Below are 23781 nucleotides of genomic sequence, written 5' to 3' on the forward strand. Positions count from 1 at the left end.
CGTCGCTTGCAGTTTGAATAATAATTAGAAGAAAAAAAAAGCTGCAATGCCTTTCCTCTTCAACAAAATAGAAGAGTGAATGACCATGTTAAATACGCTTTTGAGGTCTTTAAATAAAACTAGAGCTGTGCGAATTGCAAAATTTTGAGTGCGAAGTGAGTTCGAATATTAAAACGTGAGTGTGAATCGAATCGAATATTTTTCAAATACTTGTTGAATATTTTTTAATACTTTGAAGCGACATTACAGGAATTAAGTTGCAGAGGATCCTAAGCATGTTCTTGTGATATAGCAACATGAAAGCATTTCTTTTGGCTAGGTTGGTGAAGCGCTGGAGGAGTGGTGTTCCTTAGTTGTCTTATCAAGAATGAAGCAATGTATAGATGCCGAATTGTATATATTTACATGATTTGGTGCAACAAAAGTGTTGCCGACAACACTTTACACGTGATGGGCAGAGATGCCATTTCCTCAGCCTCTCCTTCTCTTTCAACTTCTGTGGAAGCCCAACTGATGTGGCAGACAAGGGTGTGCCCCCTTCAAGTCCGGAGTTCCAAATCTGGCTCGTAGACGTCGATATATAAGAGCATCTGAAATTTTGTATGCTAAAAAAGCATCGGCTTCCGATTTTTCGGACTTCCTGCCCAAATTTCAGGTCCAAAACAGCATTAATTGAGCCCCCACCTTTGCCACATCTTTCATCTCCATGTTGGAAGCAGAGTTTTCTTGAGTTAGTACATTTGCGACCGTAGCAGAGTTTGAAAGGCAGCTTTGCCGCAATACCGGGGTGTGATGAGGTGAAGCATATTGAAAATCTAGGGACCACTTTTAATCTGACGTTGACCGTCTTGGCCAAGTGCGACCGTAACGGAGCTTGAAAGGTAGTTTTGCCGCAATACCGGAGTGTGATGAGGTGAAGCACATTGAAAATCTAGGGACCATTTCCAATTGGACGTTGACTGTCTCTTGGAAAAGTTCGACCGTAATGGAGCTTGAAAGGCAGCTTTGCCGCAATACCGGGGTATGATGAGGTGAAGCACATTGCAAATCTAGGGACCATTTTTAATCGGACGTTGACTGTCTCTTGGCAAAATTCGACCGTAATGGAGCTTGAAAGGCAGCTTTGCCGCAATACGAGAGTAATGAGGTGAAGCATATTGAAAATCTGAAGGGGTGACTTTCAGTCGGACGTTGACTGTATTTGTTTTTGGGAAGTTCGAAAAGTTCGAATAGTAAAATTCCAGTGCAAATCGAATCGAATAACAAACACTATTCGAAAAATATTCGAAATTTCGAATATTCGCTCATCCCTACTTTACGGATGAGCACCGAAAATGCACGGAGGCGTGATGGCAGCAGGCGGCAAATGCACCCAACCCTTAGGATAAGCATTTTCAGCTTACTGCTCAATAGTGCATGTGGCCCAGCGCAGTGGTATGTGTATAACCCTAGCTATTTCTGCCATGGCTGTGGCAATTTGACCGCTTGAGCGAAATAAAAAGCATGAATTTGTTTTTTCAGACTGCCCAAATTTCCGGACAATTTCGCGGTCGCTAGGGAGTTCGAAAAATCGGACGTTGACTGTATTAATCTTCCAGCAGTTCGAATACTTTGAGTAGTCAAATTCCGGTGCAAATCGAATCGAATAGCTGACAATATACGAAAAATATTCGAAAGTTCGAATATTCGCACACCTCTAAATAAAACTTCACTCTAACCTTACTATAACAAGGCTGAAGGGAGAGCCGAAGTGTGCTTCATTATATCCATTATATTGTTGTACAGCGGAATCTTGGTGATGCGAACCCGGCTAATAAGAATTTCGGTCTGATACAAATTTGTAAAATTCCCTGGCCGAATTTCGGTCTGATACAAATTTGTAAAATTCCCTGGCCGAATTTCATTGTGTCCAATAGGCCAAAATTCGGATGTTCCAGACACTTTTCCACGTCGCGATGGGTGATACAAACTTTGGTACCAAAACAGTCGAGCCACGGCCTAGAGCAGCGTGCTTTGGAAGCTTCAGAAGTACATGCGCGGCCAGCGCACACGCACTCAGAACTGTGGTTATCGTTTGCCACAACCTCTGTGCACGAAACCACAGTCGCTGTTGACACAATCAGGTATGGTGACAACGAAACTGACAGAACTCCGAAAGTGCACGCGCATCTAATGCTCACCGAGTCATAACATGATTTCGATGGAAATAAATGCTTTGTGCATATATCGGGATTTGAAAACTGATTTCGCTAGTATTTTGGCGACTAAATTTCGAGTGATACGAATATTTTCTCTCCCCCACGAGATTTGTATCACCGAGATTCTGCTGTACTACCCATTATTGCCCTTTTGTGCAATATCTTCCAGTAAGGAGCAAAGTTTTAAACATGCAAAGAAAAAGGTGGTGTTGTGGCCTGCTGTAATGCTTCATGGCAGTAAACATAATAATATCTGGGGTTTAACGTCCCAAAACCACGATATGATTATGAGGGACGCCGTAGTGGAGGGCTCCGGAAATTTCGACCACCTGGGGTTCTTTAACATGCACCTAAATCTAAGTACACGGGCCCAGTGGCGTACCAACTCGTTCGCGAGTGGGGGGGCTGGAGCCGCTCACTCTGTCCGCCGTATATATATATATATATATAATGATTTCAGGAGATTTTTTATATTCATAGAGCTGATCAGATGACTTGCTTTTCAGAACTGTTTGTTTTAAGTGAAGGAAGAATCTGCAGAAACAGATTGTGCAGGCTGGGTTGCCATATATGTCGACAACACAGCAGTGTTTAATAACATTTTGGCAATATTACCGTGAAGTTTAAAAAAGTCACAATTTCGCCGCAATGGCGAAGCAATGAATGCGATAACAACAAATTGGAATAAACGTGAAGAACGGAAAGCAGCTCGAAATTGCCAGCGTGTCACTCGAGCCCAAAGGACGCACGAAAACAACGCACACAGCACGAGCGCGAACTATCATGCGTCACAGCTTGATACTTGAAGCGCACTGCTGAAACATAAAGCAGGACGCACGAAATGAACGAACAGGCATACACAGGACGAGCGCGAACTAAATGTCGCTGTTGTTACTTATGTCTGTTTGAACAGCGCGCTCCTTTCGCAAACGCGGCTGCTGCAGCGAGCGAAGTGATCTTCGTACGCTCTGTGACTTCAGCGCGGACATCGCGGGGAAAGCACAAGACATACAACCCCCCCCGCTCCACCCCACCCCCCCACCCGCCCCTCATCTTTCCTCGAGATAAGCGCACGAAGGCGACCACGCATCGGCGTTCGCAGGACCGGGGCGACGACCTTTAAAGCGTGCCCCGCGCGCACTTCGCGCCATCTCGCTGGTGAGTAAGAAAGCCCGCTGAAATAAATGGTCTATATGAATAGCTCGCCGTTAGCATGCTGAAAGACGGTACTCTTCGTGGGCTAGCTGTCTAACGCTGCGCGCTTCGAGAGGTCGGCCGTTCGATTCCGCGCGGCACAAAGTATTTCTGAATTATCTTTCTTTGTGGCTTTTGGCTTATATATATATATATATATATATATATATATATATATATATATATATATATTTATTTATTTATTTATTTATTTATTTATATACGGTGCATGAAGGCGGCGACGGAGACAGCAAAAACCAGCCGATACTGTCGTTTGCTATCGTACATCCAAAATTGCTATCGTACATCCAATTGCTATCGTACATCCAAAAGTACATCCACATTTAACCTGATCACCTGAGCATTGCATCAGCAAACTTCCCAGTCTTAGTTTGGCGTTGTAGATACGATGAGTACGAAGAACCTGCTTTGACTCTAGTACCTTAAATTCTCACTTATTAAACAAAACATGTGGCTGACAAAGCAGGGTACTTCGCAGAAGTCTTCAGGATAAGCCGAGTGCCAATTTATTTACTGTTAGAGCCCTCTAATGTAAAGTCTTTCTTAGGAAGAATACCAAGTTCAGTCGATTAATACTTGAGCAAACCACATTGAGCTGGTTGTGTATAGTTATAAGATTATAAATGACTATGAATTTATGTACTAGGTGTCGTTCCTTGCCCTCCTACTTTTCCCAGCTTGGGTGGGGGTGGACGGAAAAGCGGTGAAGTGGCCCTTTGCTCCTCTCCTCCGGTTCCTCCAAGTAAATAGCCTACGTAAACTGTGTAAGCTCAAATTTTCGTTGAAAAAATGTTGGCGATTATAACGTTAAACTACCCCGCATTGTTTCCTTCCGTATAGGTCGTTAGCTGTTAATGAGTGGTCGAAATTTTCTGGGTCATGCTCACAGCAGCTGCTCGTAAAACGTCGCAACAAATGACGCGTAAGTGATCCACCGCGTAATTACCAAGTATGCATGACTGCGTAAAAATATAATAATAATGAACTATTTTCAATACGGCGTATTTTTTGTCATTGGTTGTTCGCTATTCATAAAAAATGTTCAATGGGCCATAAAATCTCCTTCTTGTTACGTGACGTCACAAGTCTGCGAAAACTCGCGGCGTTGAAATGAAGTGTGCACAGTAAACAGCACATTACTGTTTTGAACAACTCATTTTTTTTTTTGGAATAGCCACGCAGTGTCTCTTTCTGAACGTATTTTAATAAGGCTACCCGCCAATCACATTGGCAGCGGCTGCTTATAGCAGCGCGAGATAGATTTATGTGTATAATAGATACTTTTAATTGTAGTACAATGATGTTGAGCTCTTTTTGCGCGTGTACAACTGTCTGTGGACTCATCGTTGCTGACAAAGAGGTGGAGAGAGAAATAAACATTATTAGGAACAGACAAAATCCTTTGCAGGTAGGCGGCCTCCTTAGCCCAGAAAACCGTGGACGCTGATCGTCTCCATGGTGAGGTAGATCAAGTAACGGGCCAAACTTGAAAGCTGGGCTTCTCATTGTGCTCAAGTCCACTGCCTTGTTACACCGCCACGATTGCTGCATGCTACCCTATGATAAGCCAAGTATAGCAGGCTAATTGGAGACTAAAGTTGGAATATATTTTAGCTGTCCTGGCTAGAAACAACTAAAATACTGGACACTTCTACACACTAATCAACTCTGAGCAGCTTGAATATGGAGCAGTGGCGATGCTATTCGTTTTCAAAGAAAGAAAACTGAATTTCCTGAAAAAAGGAGAGCGTTTGATCGGGCTATAAAACGTTTACTCGTTCCCACCCGTATTTGCGTCGCGGATTACTGAAGTTTCAGGCCAGACAGAACAAAATAAAATCATGACAGATTGCTGTAATGTTATAGAGCCCCTGCTGAGCGATAGCCTCCTCTGCAATGCTCGAGCGCAAGACGCACAAGCGTGGATTAGGCAGCCCGCACCGCAGATAGCCTACAGTGCGTGGTCATGACACACGGAGGACAGTCGTCACAGCAGGATTGTAGGACAAATTTTATTACAAAATTAAGTTATTGCTGCGTTCAAGTAAAACTTTGCCTGACTTCTTAGTTTCCCAGTCTGCAGCCGACAATAACCACTGTCGAAAGTGGGGGGGCCGAGCCCACCCAACATTTCTCAGTGGGGGGGCTAGCGCCCCCCTTGCCCCCCCGGTAGATACGCCTATGCACGGGCCTCAAACGTTTTCGTCACCATCGAAAATGCAGCCACCGTGGCCAAGATTCGATTCCGCGACCTTCGGGTCAGCACTCGAGCGCCATAACCACCAGATCACCGTGGCAGGGCTCATGGCAGCAAACAAAACAGCTGCAGCATCTGCATCAGCATACTTAGCACCTAGCTTGACAGCCTTTATGATGCCTGCATTGTGCGCTAATCATTAACCCTTCGAGGATCGAATTTATTTGCCAAATGTGAACCCCCAGGCTCGATTTTTTCCAATTGCTGGTTTAAATTTTTTGGGCCAATCTATATCGAAAAAAGAATTGTCACAATTTTTTTAGGGTGACAATAAAGTTACAAAATTATTGTTTGTGCTGTTACGTACACGTGGTTTATTTATGAGTAACAAGAGAAATCCTAAAAAAAAAAGAAGCTTGTATGACCTTTAAAAAGTGATGCATCGTAATAACAGAATTCGCAGACGTACAAAATAAGCGCACCAGAGTACGCCGCTCGACTCGCTTGCAGCAGAGCAACCGGCGCGCACTTCCATAGTGTAAGCGAACTGCACGGGTGAATGCACTGAAGAAAGAAATTTTATGGTTGTGTGCACATCCGGAAAGCGAAACAAGTAAAAAACCAATAATAATCCTTCATCTTATTGGCAGCAAGACGGAATTGGTTTTTCTGAGTTCCCAAAACAGGAAATCCACCACGCTGGCGTCATATGTGTAAGTCAGCGCCTGCGTGGAAACAGGTGCAATTGCACCCCAGTGAGCAATAAACAAGAGAGTAACAAAGCAGTCACCCTTTGGGAGGTTCGAAACCAGACGGCCATCAGTTTTGTGGGCGCAAAAAGCGGGAACCACTTGAAGGATGTAACCGAAACTAGCGGCCGCGTGCCTGCATGCTTGACCAGATGCGAAAGTGATAGGCGGCAAAAAAAAAAAAAAAAAAAAAAAAATTGTAGACATTGACACAAGCAAAAATTCCACGTACACTCATACCTCATTATAACAAAGTCACATCTGACATATAAGTTCATTATATCCCCAAATTCGATGTAAACATATACAGTAGGCTTTTGGTAAACGGAAATCTCTTAAACAGAACTGCTGTTTAAATGGAACAACTGTCCCTAATATGATAGGTTTCATACTTTGATTATGCACTCCTGTTCATCTCTCAGTAAATGGAACTCCTGTCAAACAGAACACATTTCCCTGGTCCCTCCAGGTTGTGTTTGATGAGAGTCTACTGTATTTGTAACTCTTCATTTACTTTGTTGTAACCGATAATTTGTTATATCAGTGTTCGTTATATCGAGGTTTGAGTGTATTCCCGCAGTGTGGCACCACATGTCAAGCAACAGAAATGATCAAACAAGGCGCACTTTTTAAACATGAAAGTGAGGACGTACATGTGTGTCATTCACTATTTTGAAGGTGTTTGCGAGGGACGTACATGTATGTCATTGACCCTGCAAGGGTTAATGCAATGGTCTTTCGCTTTTGTTTCGCGCTTCCCTCAGCCAAATTGCTGTGAAACCGAGGAAAAACAAGCAAACAGTTGCGCCGCAAGGACGAAGCAACGAATACGATAGCAGCAAATTGGAATGTCATAAGAAGAAAGGCTAGCAGCTCACTCCTTTAGCAAACATGGATGCTGCCGCAAGCAAGGTGGCCTTCATGTGGTTCATAGCTTCTGCTCAAACTCAGCGAGCGAGGTGACCTTCGTGGTTCATAGCTTCTGCGCAAACTCAGCGAGCAAGGTGACCTTCATGTGGTTCATAGCTTCAACGCAAACTTAGCGATGAAAGCACTACACATTTGAAGCTCGGAGCCATCTGTCGAACCCCTCTCAGTATTGATATTTATTGCCTTGTGAATCGATTGCTGCAAAATTTTTTTGAATGCATCAAGAATGAGCAGTATAACCTCATTACAACAGATCTCCTTACAACAGACATTCAGATACTACAGACCAATTTGAGGCGTTATGCCAGCCCCCCTATCTGTTCTATTGATTAAGCTTCGTTTACAACGAATTCTAGTACAACGGACATTCGGATATAATTTACTAAAATGTGAGGCCAGCAAGGTGGTCTTTTCTACTAGGGATATTCCAAATTCAGTAAGTTCAGACTTTAAACATCGTTTGGCATACTTTCGGGACGGGAACAGTGTGCCGGATATCGACGTACCGATTTGAGAACAAAGGCCGTCACTCTCCAGTCTGTCAATGATCAGTTATGCCTAGTCGCGGCAACAAAAAAATCAGTGCACAGCATGCTTGGCCTTCCGTTTTGGGGGGTACGTACGTCCGGGGGGTACACTGTTGAAGCGTAAATTGCCCATCCACGGTTTTGAGGAGCCAGCGAGCGATGCGATTCGTTGCTTGCAACAGAGCACATTGCAGCTTCTTCGCTTTCACATGTCTTAGCAGAGACTTTGTCTGGGCAAGTTGGTGCGACAATGCAAAATATGTGAGGCCCAGCACTCGTCCTGTGGTTTTTGTGTCTTCAGTCCCGTCCCTCGTGCTGTTATATTTTGCAATTTCGCATGTCCCCTAGCGTGATGTTCTTGCCCGCAAAGTTTGGATTCGTCTCGTACGTGGGCATTGTGAGCCTAGTTAGGCCTGGCCACGACTTTGAGCAGAAAGCTCAGCTGCAATGTGCGTGGCCGCGGTGCCCGATGTTTCAGAGTATGTCATGCTCGATCCTGAGTACAAAGAGTTGTTCCCGGATGGTCTACATCACGAGGTCTGAAGTGCTGATGAGCAGAACCTCTAACCGCGGGTCTGGCGATTCAGCATTATTACAGTCGGTCCGAGACATGCTTCTGCATTGTTCATGACGCGTGCGGCGTGATATCATAACCTGATGATTGAGCTTCCGCTTGAAGCTGCCAAAGTGTAATTATATCCTAAATGATTGTCAACCCGTGAACACAGAACGCGTCCCTAAGTAGCGCGATTTTCACAGCCGCGACCTCGCAACGCACAAGCAGCAGACGATGCTGTCCCAGAGCGAGCATCGGTCCAGTAGTGAGACGTGCTGGAGCAACATGGCAGAAGCAGCCAATCAGAGACCTTGAAACGAACGTCAAATGTTTGCTTTTTGTACACTTGTTTCTGAACGGAGGAGCTAGCTGAAGTGGGGAATTTGAATGTGGAGAAATGCTCTTACCGACGAGCCCCGAATGGTGGTGCCTGGTTGCGCCGTTGCGGAGCTCTAATTTTTTTAAAGCGCTGTTTCTTCTTTTGCGATTTCTGCGTGAATTTTCGCCACCTTGGTAGGCGCAACAAATTTTTTACAACACTTGTATGTAGTTTTCAGTGAGGATATTTTGGAATCAAATAGAAAAAGGGCTACAGAAACTGAAAATGTCACTTTCAGAAAATCAATTTTTTTTTTTATTTTCCGCAGTAAGAAAGCTGCGTTCCCCATTAAGAATAAATCCGTTCTTTGACTGCGTGTGTGACTCGTAATTCTCTTCGGTTATAGCAGACCCACTCAGCATTTACGTAAAAGTCTGTTGTAACAGTACTTGGATTTTACATACTCCCTTTACAACAGACCAAAATCTTCTTCACCATAAAGGTCTGTTGTAATGAGGTCATACTGTATAGGGATTTGTTGCACACTGTAAGCGCTTTCTCTCGTCCCAATGAGCGCACTGGAAGCTACACAGGGAGGGATAGCACGGGGGAAAGAAGTTCTGTCAGAGTGCGTGATGACATTAAGCACGCTTGAGGAAACACGATTGATTGCTCTTTCCCGTTGCGATTCCTGTGCATGCTAGTGTGGCTGCAGTGTGACATTAGCAGACTATGGAGTGCGGCGCAGGCATGGGGTGGCACCCTGTGGCAAGAAGCGCATCTGCTCCAAATGCCGTTCTTGATTCATGTCGGCTATTGGCCAATAGCATGCTGTCTCTTGTGTGACGCTGAACAGCAGGTGCCGGCAGCTGTGAAGGGAGTGAGCACAGCTCTCTATGTGACAAGAGGGCACCTGAGAAAATGGCAACTTCGCATTCCACTTCTAAGCTGTCCTTGCCACACATGACTGCAAGATTTGGCTGACATCGTTATGGCAGTGCGCTTTCTGCAGGATGTATTTTTGCACCAAGCTTAAGGAGTGGTTCATGACGCCTTTACGATTTTGAAGCATCACAAGAGGGACATATTTTGCTTCCTTGGCATGCGGTGTTAACACTCTCCACATACCAGAGCCAGGTAACACGTATAAAATATTTTAGTTTGATTTTAATGTTTTTGTTGCCCAGCATCTGCAGGCGAACCCCACTGCAGTGGACATTGTCATGACAAGTAAAGACAGTTTGCTGGATTTGCGAAGTCCTCGATGCAACCGAAATTGCTGTCAGAGCCGCTGGACGGCAATTGATATCCCATTGTGTACGTGCAGCACTTACAACTGACAGAAGACCGCAGAGTGCTGCTAGTACGTTAAAGGCAAATAAAGTTTTGTGTCTGGCGTCAAACATCAGTATGTTATGTCGGATGTCAAACTTCATTATTATCAATAGCAGTGCTCTAGTAATCGAGCAATTAAGCTAAATGTAGGACACTATATGTGCCACCAGTGGGACGTTTTGGGACAAGCCCGATGACGTCAAGAGTCCCAAGTACAAATTATCACTAGTATTCAAGCTACTTATGATAAAAAAAGAATGTTCCGAGCATTGCAAGACGTAATGAAATGTTGCCTGTGTGTTTCTGTTTGATTCATGGAATAAAGACCTTGACGTTACAGTGGAGAACGGCACAGGTTGTGCAAAAGTTCCGTTTTCTCAGGGCTGTGCGTGGTCACGTCTCATTGGTAGTTCGGTATTACCTTGCACACTCATGAAAATTGCTCTAACGAAAAGTTCGACAATATGCCGTGTCCATGTGGTATTGTATGATGTGCCCTTCAGAGCAGAAAACACAGCGTCAGCTGCCGTGCAGTAAAGGCGGGCAACGTTGAGCAAGGCGCAACGTTGCCCGTTTCAACAATCGGGCGACTCTTGCCACGGCCAAAAGACCGTTTGCCAAAAGAAAGATTCCCCGGGTTAGTCTATGAGGTTCAATGCACGGACTGTGACGCCACTTGCATTGGTGACACAAAAAACTTTGCCGAAAGGATACGGCAACATCGAAACGACGTACGTAGCTTAAACGCTGCGCGAAACGCTCTCGCAGAACACATCGAAAAGATGGACCATCGCATCAATTTTGACGATGCCCGGGTCATCGATACGGAAGGCAGCCACACAAAAAGACAGTTCTTAGAGTCCTGGCATATCCAAACAACACCTGGAGATGTTAACCGCTCAACTGGAACCTTACCAAGTGTGTACGTGCACGGTCTACGGAACCAGTGGGAAAAAAAAGAACACCGCAGCAACAAGAACGGCGGGAAGAAGGACGATGGTGAGGGGGACACCACCAAAAAAGGTCGCTAGCTTCGGAGCCGGCCGAACAGTCACCCCTGAGGAAGGGACTGAATCGGTCTCGAAACGTTGGGTCAGTTTATAGTTTGGACTATAAGTGGCTGGAGAGTTTATTATTTTTTCGTATGGACATATTAACAATTCATTCTAAAAAGACAGGGCGTGCAAACACGGACACAAGAAAGAAGTCAGGACACCACAAACGCCGACTAACAACTGAAGAGACGCACAACGGCTGAAAAGAAAGAAGGCACAAAAACTTATCAGTGCATGCCCATGCAACAGGCGAACCTATCAATCCAACATGCGTGGCGGTCTACGTGGAAGATAACTGTTAAGGCATTTGATTTCATCTTTATGCAAGTTAATCGACGGTTGGCTCACGCATGCGCTACCACTATTCTCGATATGCCATGCTTCAATCATCAGGCACGTTTCTTCATTTCTATGCTGGTACAACACTGCGCATTCATCAGATTTTGGCGTGCACTTACAATCTCAACAATGTAAAGACAGATTAGAAGGTGAGCCTCCTGTTAGCGATCTCTTATGTTCTAACAATCTCTGGTTGATGCATCGCCCGTCTGTCCTACGTAGAAGCGGCCGCAGCTGAAAGGGATCTTATACACCACACTCGTACGGCAATCAGTGAATTTGTTGGTGTGTTCTACGAAACAAATATCGGTCCGCTTCTTGTCTTTTACACCCTCATTCTTCCTCTGCACAGCGGCACAAATCTTACCTAGCTTATCGGCAGCCATGAAAACAACATTAACGCCGTATCTACTTCCTACTTTCTTTAGCCTGTGAGATACACGATGAATGTATGGTATACCTACGACACGTTTCTTCCTATCGCTTTCTGCAACCATGCTCGGACTTAACACAATAGACTTCTTCAAACGTTCAGCGACCGTGGCCACTGGATCACGAGGATACCCTACATCTAAAAGACGTGTAACCTGTGCGTTAAAGCTATCACTCATTTTGTGCTCACACGACTTGGTGAGGGCTGACTTAAGGAAAGACATGGCGATGCCGTTTTTTACAACCTTCGACTGCTCGAAGGTTGTAAAAATGCCGGTTTTACAACCTTCGAGCATTCGAAGGTTGTTAAAAACGGCATGGCCATGTCTTGCGTAAAGTCAGCCCTCACCAAGTCGTGTGAGCACAAAATGAGTGATAGCTTTAACGCACAGGTTACACGTCTTTTAGATGTAGGGTATCCTCGTGATCCAGTGGCCACGGTCGCTGATGGTTGAAGAAGTCTATTGTGTTAAGTCCGAGCATGGTTGCAGAAAGCGATAGGAAGAAACGTGTCGTAGGTATACCGTACATTCATCGCGTATCTCACAGGCTAAAGAAAGTAGGAACTAGATACGGTGTTAATGTTGTTTTCACGGCTGCCAATAAGCTAGGTAAGATTTGTGCTGCTGTGCAGAGGAAGAATGAGGGAGTAAAAGACAAGAAGTGGACCGATATTTGTTTCGTAAAATGTACCAACAAATTCACTGATTGCCGTACGAGTGTGGTGTATAAGATCCCTTTCAGCTGCGGCCGCTTCTACGTAGGACAGACGGGCCGATGCATCAACCAGAGACTGTTGGAACATAAGAGATCGCTAACAGGAGGCTCACCTTCTAATCTATCTTTACATTGTCGAGATTGTAAGTGCACGCCAAAATTCGATGAATGCGCAGTGTTGTACCGGCATAGAAATGAAGAAACGCGCCTGATGATTGAAGCATGGCATATCGAGAATAGTGGTAGCGCGTGCGTGAACCAACCGTCGATTAACTTGCATAAAGATGAAATCAAATGCCTTAACAGTTATCGTCCACGTAGACCGGCACGCGTGCCAGATTGATAGGTTCGCCTGTTGCATGGGCATGCACTGATAAGTTTTCGTGCCTTCTTTCTTTTCAGCTGTTGTGCGTCTCTTCAGTTGTTAGTCGACGTTCGTGGTGTCCTGACTTCTTTCTTGTGTCCGTGTTTGCACGCCCTGTCTTTCTAGAATGAATACTTGCCAACTAGCTCAGCTCTCTGCTATTCTAAGCTTCATATTAACAATGTTTTACTGTAAACATTAGAATGTGTAGCGCAAGTAATTTGTTACTTGCTCGAATATTCAAAATTTGTCTCGGCATTCGCCACCGCTTTTACCAAATCCTCAGCATGGTACAATATTTGGAAAAGTTCGAATATGTGAAATTGAATATGCTTCGTATATGTAAAATATTTTATTCGTATTTGAAATTTCATATATTCGCCACCCTTCGTTATTTTCTATTCCACTAGTGGCACGTCCTTGAGTTCAATTAGTGCACCGTTTTATTCCAGCTGGAGGAAGCAGTGCACTGGTGTTCACAGTCGCGGGCTGTGCCACCTTCGCTGCGGACTAGCCTGCTGAGGGACTTCATTGCCGAGGCATTCTACCGGCTAGTCTACGATACCATTTACAGGGACCTGGCCCAACATAGCATGCATTGGCAGGTAAGTTGGGACAGCATTCACACCCGTTTCTCCTTGCCACTGGAAAAGCTACTAGGTATGGGCCTGTCCCAATGGAACCTGCATGGAATGCTTCGTGTCTTTTCCTTTTTTTGTGTGTGTGTGGGTTTCCACATGGATCGGTATCTGTGGCATTGCTGGACAGACGGACAGTGTGTCATGTGACAATAATCGCTGGCCAACTTGTTTTGTACATGCGTCATTGGTGTGTAGCCATAAGCTGCACAAACGTGAGCTTCGAGTTTTTTTTTCGTTTTTTTTTTATGTGTAGCACTTAGTGATGCAGAACTATCGGTAAATTGACTATCGATAGTATCGATAGTTTTTTTGAAACTATCGATAGTGCTACTATCAACAAACTATCGATAGTGCATTCGGTAGTACCATCGTTAATATTACTATAGCGATATTACTATATTACTGCCACACATGTTTATTGCTTTGTTTTGACGTATTCGGGTTTCACCCACAAAGACTGTTAGCAACGTTTGACACAGACCGCGCCGTAATGTGTGAGAAGCTTCACAATTGTTTGAGATCATTCTGTTAAGATTACGCACCGGTCGCGAATAGTCAAGTTTATTCGAGAACTTACGCGAGCACCAGCGATAACGCTGGAAGATTTGATGACAGATGTATAAAGGATGGCGCGTTCCACCGATGATCAGATTACTCAACGGCTGACGATTGCTCCCGCCGCTATCAGTGCGCAGCATGTATCGCTTGTATTTTGAGTTTTGATTTTCTGGACACAAGTTCGCCCAAATAAAGAGCTCCGTATTTCCCAGTCTTGCTGCATCATTCTTCACTGCCACAAACAAGTGACAATATTATCGATAGTGGTGTGAATAATGATGCGGTTGCTGGCCGGCCATATTGCCAAAATATTTGTGATAGCCTACTACCAGCTTCGCTAAATTTATGAGCAATTTTTGCAGAGAAATTAATTATTTCCGCAGTCAAGATGGCGCAATATGTCCATCAATAAATTCGTATCCAAAAGCAACCAGTTACACCTTACAATTAATTTCTTTGTATCCTTGTTATTTTTAAATCATAAAATGCAATATCACTTTGAAACCGCGCAGTCCTACCACATGTAAAGGCTTCCTTTCCGCTACAGCTGTACAGTTTGTCTTTATGTTGATGTGTCAGCAAAGCACTCTGGTTAAGAACGCAATGATGTGAACTTTCTTGCACTTCAGCCAGCTCCTCCGGCTCCACTATGTACCACGCGCACGGAAAACCAAGTTTATTCTGCAGTGAGTCCGCGCTGTTGATTTTATACTATCGATAGTACCATCGAATTTTTTACTATCGATAGCACCATCGATAGTATTTTTCACTATCGATAGTTCGATAGTGACTCGGCTATCGATAGTATCGATAGTGCCATCGATAGTTCTGCATCACTAGTAGCACTTCAGGGGCCCAGTTTGTCGTCCATCCATAGAACTAATGTGGCGTGATCACGCTCACGATCAAGCGCTCAATACAGACCTAAAACAAGGCTAGTAATGCTCAAAACCGGGTTGAAATAAGCGAACAAGGTCTAAAATAATATCATTAACAACAATAACGTAGAAGTAATCGCAATAATTGAATTAAAATCACTCAAAACATTTTGGAAACATGCGGCTAACTCCAGCGTCACGCAAGAGAGGACGCCACTGCCTCGCTAAACGAGCGATTGCTCCCCTCATCGGCTCTTCTACAACGTACATCTGAAGAGGGAAACAACCTGGCAGGACTTGCTGCAGACGACACGTACCTTGAATGCCGCAACAAGCAGGAAGTCGATAATGCGCAGCAAAAAGTAGCGCACATGTCGCACACCAAGTTTGCGAATCCTTCCTAACAAGATTCTACTCGTGCCGGGGAAACCCTACATGCTTACCTCGAACATTGGCATCATCGACGGTTTTGTAAACTGAGAAGTCTATGAACGGGTTACACTGGGTGCCCGTGCTACACTTCCTCAGGTTCCACAGCAGTGGAGCTGTCTTTAGCGTATGATTTAAACTACACCAATCGCTAGTCATGAACATTTTTTGTTTCATTCCTTGCTTGCACCATTAAAAAAATAAAAAGTGTGCAAGCCAAAATGCCATGTAAATATGGACTGGTACCCATGACAGCCTTCGGGTAACTTGTGCATGTGTAGCCACCTTCGTAATTTTTTTGGCAGATGAGAAGGTTCCACTTTAAATAGAAACAAGGTTCGGCTAATTGGTGTTGCATATTACGTTGTGAAAAAAAAACAATTTGTGTGACACAAGGTAAAAATGACACCACGTGCACTGACATGATTGTTTTTACTTTGTTCGTATCATACTCACAGTTTTTTTTGTCTTTCTCTTTGTAAAGGGTCACTTTGCATTATCATTGTAGGGCATTAGTTAGTTTCTAGATGAAAGACTCGCAAACTCCTTCAAAATTACATGATAGTTAAAAACACTGCATGTGATTATGCACCAAATAAAACTCACCTTTACCTGCACTAGTTCAAATATTATTTATGTGCTGGAATATTCCCTGTGTCATGAACAGTACATAGACGAAACAGGACAGCCGATTAATGTGCAATTGCACAACCACTGCCAACATGAGGAAAGAGCAACGGGTGCGTAGTTGTTAAGGAAACACAGAAATGCTTTTAAAACTGCATGGTTGTCCTTCTATGATAACATTGTCAACAACCGAAGTTTGGTGCACATAGGCCACACGCCCCTTTAAAAAATGTGTGACGCTATATAAGATCATGCCGCATGCGGGCTACAGTTTGCTCTACAGCAGCTGTGGCAAACAGTTGTTCCATTTTTGCTACGTGCCTTCAGAATCTAGTGGGCGCCGTATGTGATCACATTTTTAAAGACACGGGGTGGTTTCTTCTGGTTTCTTAACACCAACAAGCCCAGACTGCTACCTTATTTGTTAACGACTTGAGTTTAACGCTCGGCTTGCGGCAAACAGTAGTTCCTGACGTAGTGTGTATAGTCCTCACGTGCACTTCTGAAAGTGTGTACCTGATTTAAAATTATGTCGATAGCAGGTAGTTTCCTCCACAGCAGCTGTGTGAAACAGTTTCATTTTTGCTGCATGCCTCCAGAATAAAATGGTCGCCAGGCCCAACAAACCATAACAGCCAGTATGACCTTAAAAGAGGGGCTCCACCCGAAGTAAAGCAATCACAGTTTTTATTTCAGTAACGTTGCTTGTCTCTCTTTCTCTCTCAGCATCTATGGTTGCATTGTTAGTGACCTAGGTTTCATGCGCTGCAGTTCATGTGCAACAATGAGTGTGCACGTAGACCACACGCATACTTACGCAAATACATTTTCTGTGATTGCATTGCTAGCGACCATGGGTTCATCCACAGCTTTGTCATAAACGTGGTTGAAGCTGTCAAGGATGGAAAGTGATTCTGCCGTTGTCCACATGCTGGCATCAAATTTGCTAGCTACGTTGCAGTGGATGGACAATCTATCTGTTGCCAGCCAGCTCACTTACAAAAACGTAATTATGTGTTCATGGTGGCTGTTTGTTGCTGGAGACGGTGGGTTAAAAGCACATCTCGGGTGAAGACGCAGATATTGTGCCACAACTGCATTGCAGAGGAACTTGCGAGATCAGAATTGCAGCTTGCATGCTGCTTTTATTCAAAATTAGAACAGGATTTGTGGATTCATTCAATAAATTTTAAAAATTTGATGCAGTCGGCATTGGTTTATTGTGATCTTCGTATCATTGTGAAATCGGCTTTCAGCTCAGACACTTTTTCAATCCGGTAATAACTGAAATAACAAGGTTTCATTTTACCGTTTTATGTTGCCATTCACTGTGCGTGATTTCACTCGAGTGGCATCAACAGCTAGGCGGTCCAACATACCATGCAGTTCCCCAACCACATGATCAAGATGATCAACTGCACACTGGACCACCTTGCAGCCGTGGCAGCCTCCGAACAACTCCTGGGATTGAGTGTGGTTGCACCAGAGATGAAACATTCAAGTGAGCTATTTTATCGAGAGAAAGGGTTTTGCAAGATTCACGAGCTAGCTCGGTACATCTAGGCTTAACGTGTGAATGGTTGATTGCTTATCTACTGTGTTATAATGCACTTCCAATTTCAGTGGAAGTATCTGTCACAAAGTTTAAGCAGGCCTTGTAAACAATGTACAGTGCTTGTGTGCTAAAATAGCATGCTAGATTTTGTGTTATGTAGAATTAATTTTCCATAACAGATCAACTACGTTTTACTACACTTAAACTAACAAGTTGAAGGCTTGTCTTATTTAAGTGTAATGTATCTGTACTCTGTCTGCATAGTTTTCCTTTGCTCTTTCTGTGATAATTCCTATTCTGATTAGCTCTATATGTAAATGAAGTAAATAAATGAATACACACATAATCTGAAGAAGTAAATCGTTGTTGGATCCAGTGATCATTGAGTCATTCTTAGATTACAAAGAAACAGAAGCATAGGACCATGTGTGCTCCAGCGCAGTCAACCAACTTTTTTTGAGGATTCATATGCTAGAAACTATTCTGAAATACTCCAATAACTGTTTTGCAAATCTTATGCAAATATTGAAACTTTATTCTTTGATGGTTTTTAAAATTCTTTAAATTAGCGCACCGCTGGTATATATTGTTGCCCATACTTTCTAGTGCATTTAAACTTGCATCACATAAATGGCTTTACGCCTTTTTTTAACACAGTAGTGTTACTTTGAGTCAAGGGCCTCTTTGTTATGCCAGGTTACAGCCCAGACTGGAACGAGCCTCAGCACCTTGAGGCACTGAGCAAGCATGTGAAGTCACTGAAACTGGCAGAGGTGTGCGGTGACACTCGCGACGTGGACACGTTGGTCAACTACGTGGAGCAGTTGTGCAGCAAGCATCGACACCTTGGCTGCCCAAAAGCAGCTGTGCTTGGAAGGTGAGGTGCGCATTGCAAGAAACCACTTCCTGTGCTTGCTAGAGAATCTTTAATATCACTGGAATGAACTTCCTAGTGAACTTCTGTTTTTGAACAGTTTCGAGCTCTTTTTTTTGTCATCGTCCACGGTGACTAAACCAGTTTTTCAGACATGGTGTGTTTTCAGAGAAATAGTTTTAATACGGCTTAGATAAAAGATAAAGAGATGAAGCCAAATATGCAGGTGCTATAGGAAAAAGTGAAAAGGGTGCCTTGCACTCTTTTCGTTTTTTGCAATTTTCGCAATCTCCCACATATGAGCCACTGGTATCTGACAAGCACTTTATGCAGAGTGAAATGAATATGGGCCTTTAATGCAAAGGTAGGCCTTCTTCAGCTCGATTTTTTCATCATGTTCATGGTAGCCATTGCCAAAGTTCTAACCTGTGACTTGATTCCTTCCCTGAAAGATTTCCCCCTCTTTTAGCTGCACCCCCAAGTCTGAGTCACATTTTTTAGAAAAAGAGTATGATCACTATGGGAGTAAACACAGTGAAAGTGAATTGAAAGTAAAGTAGACTTCCGTAAAGACTAACTCGAAGGAACTGCGATCATTTGTTCATCTTATCAGGAGTTCGGCTTCTCAGAAGTGCCAAAAAAAAAAAGACATTCTAACAAGCCAAGGGCATCCAAATATGTTACTTGAAAACACTGACTGGAGTACACTTACAATGGGGAGGAAATGACAAGAAAAAGAATTTATTTGGCTCAACTTGATAAATAGTGTGCCTTCAAGTAGAGTATATACACTGAAACCTCGTTATAACAAGGTCGCATCTGCCACGAAAATAACTTCGTTATATCCGAAAATTCGTTATAAACGTTTATTTTTAACACTGTAGTTATGACGACTATTCTTCATTTACTTCGTTATAACCGATAATTCGTTATACACTCAAACCTCGATATAACGAACACGGATATAACGAATTATCGCTTATAACGAAGTAAATGAAGTATAGTCTTGTCGTAGATACAGTGTTGCAAATAAATGTTTATAACGAATTTTTCGATATAACGAAGGTATTTTCGTGGCAGATGTGACTTTGTTATAATGAGGTTTGAGTGTATCCGTGTTCGTTATAACGAGGTTTGAGTGTACACGAATCTAACAAGTGCCCGATTTCGTGGGTTCATAATAAATATGCTCATGTATTGCTACCACATTTTAACAATAAAACTCTAGCACGCCCTATGTTGACGATCAGAAAAAAGGGAGAGAGAAGCACAACTTTCCTTCAAAAAATGGAAAATTTAATCTCCTAGCTGTTCATTTTCTTCTGTGAGCCTGCTTTGTTGGCTCTAATATCACTTCTGGATGCGCCTCAATGCCGTGCTGTTGCCTTACCAAAGCCAATATACACTGAGTTGCTTCGGCAGGTCTGCTAGCTTTTCTTCAAGGTCCGGGTATTTTCCCGTTTTCGACACGTGGTAACTTTTCCTGATCGACGTGCAGCTGAAGACAGCCATTCGCACTACTCACGGTCACAGGCCCCCGGCACATGAAAAAGACACGACGCAGCTGTATTCAGTGTGCAAAATAACCTTCCTATGTCGTGTGCTTGCATAATGAAAATGGCACATTGCAATTTGCACATCACTGGGAACAGATATGAAGTGCACAGGCAAACTGACTATAACATGTGCTAAGCCACCATTGTGTGACGGCGATGACAGTGTACCTGACCCAAGTGCTAACTAGCGCTGCAAACGTGGTTTCAGTTTCATGCGTGATTCTACCTCGCATTTTCCCCTATGTACAAGGTGGATGAGATAGAGGGCCCGAAGCTCTTATGTTCTTCTGTTCTCCTTTGTACTCCAGCCGGGGAAATGAAGAACAAAAGTACACAATGGCTTGGGGCTCCCCCAACTCTTTTTGTTGCTTTCTTTCCCCACCCACAGGCTTGGGGTGCGGGAGATACCGGCTTTATACACCGAACTTTCTTTTCCACTTATATCGCTCCCTCTCTCAGCGTCGCAATTTGCTTCGCGGCTTTGTGCCAGGAAGCATATTTTTTTTGCTTTTTTGCTTTTTCTCGTTCGCCTGAATGTCCCACCAAGACTGCAATGTTCATTGTGCAGAATCACTAGCGTTGTCGGTCACTGCGAAAATTCGTCTTAACAGAAGAGACCTGTTAGGCAGTTCGTCTTAAGCAGATCTTTTTTGCATTGAGGCTGTGGGAAACCAAACAAACGTTCCTGTGTTGTTCGGTATAAGCAAGAATTCATCTTAACCGAGTTTGTCTTGCGGGAGTTTACAGTACTCAAGAAGTAAGGAAAGAAAGATCACCATCAAGTTTTGTGGGAATCTTTCCTCTGATAAAAATGGCCTTTGGTGGTATTTATTTGTCGCAACGTTAAGTCTCCTATGAAAGGAGGTTATTTCGAGACAGCAAAGTCAAAGAGGCTTGCACCAAAGCTGTTAAGGGAGACCCTGCTTCAGAAGAACGTTTCTTGTTTTTGACCATATTGTTATGAAACTTTCACAGCTTATGTATTTGTATGTGCTGATTTCAAACATGCAATTGTCTTTCTAATACAATATGTAGTTTTGAAACTAATAAATAGTTTTTGTATTGTTAGGAGCAAGATTTATTTCTAAACTGTGAGAATGATAAAGCAAAACAGCATATCACAGTAACCTGGAATGAATACTATATGTAGTAAAACCAGAATGGATGGTCTAGGCCCACTTGAACAAAAGTTAGCGATGCCAAGCTGGGTCAAACGAGGATTAAAATTGGAATGTTAAACATAACATAACTTTTGTTCAAATGGGCCTAGAACATCTATTCTTGTTTTATTGCATACAATATTCATTCCAGGTTATTGTGATATGGTGATTTGCTTTAAAATTCTCACAATTTATAAATAAATCTTGCTTAACATTATACATTAAATATCTGATACTTTAAAAATGGCAAATTGTACTAGAAAAATAATTGCATATTTGAAATCTGGACATAAAAATACATAAGCTGCAAAAGTTTCATAAAAATCTACTCAAAGATAAACAAATATGTATCTGAAGCAGCGTCTCCCCTTAAAGACATTCTGGAGTAGGCCTACCGTGATGCCTTGGATGCCTGAAAATCTGGCTGGAAGCGACGTATAGACACAGGAATTTAGAGTCTTTTAATGTTCATGTTCTTGACTTAAGGGGAGATGCAGGTCGAAAAACGCGAGTTTTTAAAAAATTTTCGATTTTTTGTTTTCACCTGTTTTGTTAACATTAGAATATTGTTCCGAAAATACGAATCAAAGTCGAGACTCAAATGGAAATTCATTAAAATTGCGTCTAAAGAGCACAAGGTGGCTGTTAATCTTGACCGAAAGTGTGACGTCTTCTAGCGCCTCGTGGTCGATAACGCGAGGCCGCTCGCCATTGGGGATCGCATGAGGAGATCTTTAAATAACCACGGTTTCCTGCTCTACAGAAGTGCAAGAAATAATAAAGAAAGCATGCTTTTGCCGCGCTTTTCGAGCGCTGCGACTGGCTTTTAAATAACATAGTACGGATCGGGGACTGCCATTGGCCGCTGCACGCCTTGCGGGTTGTGAAGCCTGCTTGCAGGGTCCGTGTTTCATCGAGCTGTGCAGCTGAATGTTTCTCTCGCGTATTTATTTTCATCATGGACGAAGAGAACCGTAGCAAGCGCAGTCACCCGCCAGTGAAGTATCGCTCGGTGAACAAATTTCGAGAACGCCGGCGCAAATCAAAGCCAAACACTCGCCGAACAGCAAGTGCGTCTGCTGCCGCGAGGCCTAGCGACGGCAACGGCGGTGCTTCCGACGAGTTTGCCGCGGCGTTCGAGTATGACAGTGCCTCTCAAAGAGAAGCCCGGACTCTTCGACGACGAAGAAAGATCACGGTAGAAAGAGTCTTCGTTGATCGCTGACATAACAGCATTGAACATCCTCGTGATCGGTGCAGTGTGTCCAACGTGTCACCGTTCGGGAATACACGTCCGGTAACCAGCTTACAAACGCAAAGACGTCGTTTCTGGAACTGCAGTGCGAGAACAGCGAGTTGCTTCGAGCGAGGAGGCCAACGTAAGCGCGGCGAGTGACGGACCGATCGCAAGCAGTACCTACGGCAGCGGAAGCTAGCGCAATAGCTACTCTGCTCGAAAGAGATGTGAAGCAGAAACTTATGGCACTGGCTCATTTTAGGGGCAGTGGCTACTAGAAGAACAATTTACCTCTTTTGTGTGAAATTTTGATCAGATTTCGTTTCCTCTTTCATGAATAAACATCCAATTTTAACTTTAAACTTCGTTTTTCTCAAAACACACTGTTTGGCAACTTTTTCAACGTGCCCCTCTTGTTTTTTGTACTTCTGGTGCTCAGATCTGCATGAAATTTTGCCCAAATTTTCTCTAATGTGTGAGGGGTGCAGTTATCTCCTCCAAATCTCAATATTATGTTATGCATATTAGAAAATTTGCAAGTAAACATTTACTGGGGTCTGGGTGCTATGGACTTCTCATGTTTGAATTTTTCACGTCTAGTAAATATTTTATATGCACTTTTTGGATAGTTTTCGGCACTCTACAGTTCAATTGGAGCAATATGAGCCATCAATTGTCAAAATATATAGAAGTTTAAGAATCGAAATAGTGGTGCTACAAGGCCTATGTTTTACACATTTGTCATGGCGCAAAACAAAAAGTATGCAACTTACAAGAAAACTAACTATATATTTGAAATCGGCATAAAAATCTCTACGAATACCGCAAGTTTCATTGCTCTAAGATGAATATTAAAAGAAAAGTGTCTTCGAGCCGCATCTCCCCTTAATGTTATTCACTAAGTTTTCACTTTAAAAACTCATTGACATTACTTCCAAAGGGCATACCCTGTAAGAGCATAGGGACATACCCTGTGCTTTAATAGAGCTTTCTGGTGGGTATTTGCTTTGTTCTTCCACTTGATGCCTGTTTTTGCTTGCACCTCAATTATACGTGAGTCAAATACCATCGTCACTGCCCCTTTGTGCAGACGACACTGTGGCGTCAAAACTGCTCAGCTTAATGTTGTTGTAACCACCACAGTGTCTCCACTACGCTGAAGCGGCATGGGGAGGACGATGCACAGCTGTCATCCACGCTACCCTGGTTCGACATCCTTCAAGAGTGCTTCTGCCATCTTCTCATTGAATTCTGCTTTAAGGTAGGCTCCATATCAGTCCTCAGCAGTCTCTTTGAACAGAGGCTAATGACTCGTGAATGACGCTACTTGCAC

The 23781-nt window shown here is 43.4% G+C and overlaps 1 protein-coding gene across 3 annotated transcripts in view; it reads left to right on the forward strand.

Moving 5' to 3' along the window:
• Positions 1 to 23781, forward strand: part of LOC119395696 (germinal-center associated nuclear protein) — a 182411-nt gene that overhangs the window by 120962 nt on the left and 37668 nt on the right. For all 3 annotated transcript variants that reach the window (XM_049416750.1, XM_037662704.1, XM_037662705.2), the window contains exons 21-24: positions 13386 to 13538; positions 17453 to 17567; positions 18318 to 18498; positions 23592 to 23709. In XM_049416750.1, coding sequence (XP_049272707.1) covers positions 13386 to 13538; positions 17453 to 17567; positions 18318 to 18498; positions 23592 to 23709 — 567 coding nt within the window. The remainder of the gene's footprint in view (positions 1 to 13385; positions 13539 to 17452; positions 17568 to 18317; positions 18499 to 23591; positions 23710 to 23781) is intronic.

This window comes from Rhipicephalus sanguineus, chromosome 6 (assembly GCF_013339695.2).
Source record: "Rhipicephalus sanguineus isolate Rsan-2018 chromosome 6, BIME_Rsan_1.4, whole genome shotgun sequence".
NCBI classification, from domain to species: Eukaryota; Metazoa; Arthropoda; class Arachnida; order Ixodida; family Ixodidae; genus Rhipicephalus; species Rhipicephalus sanguineus.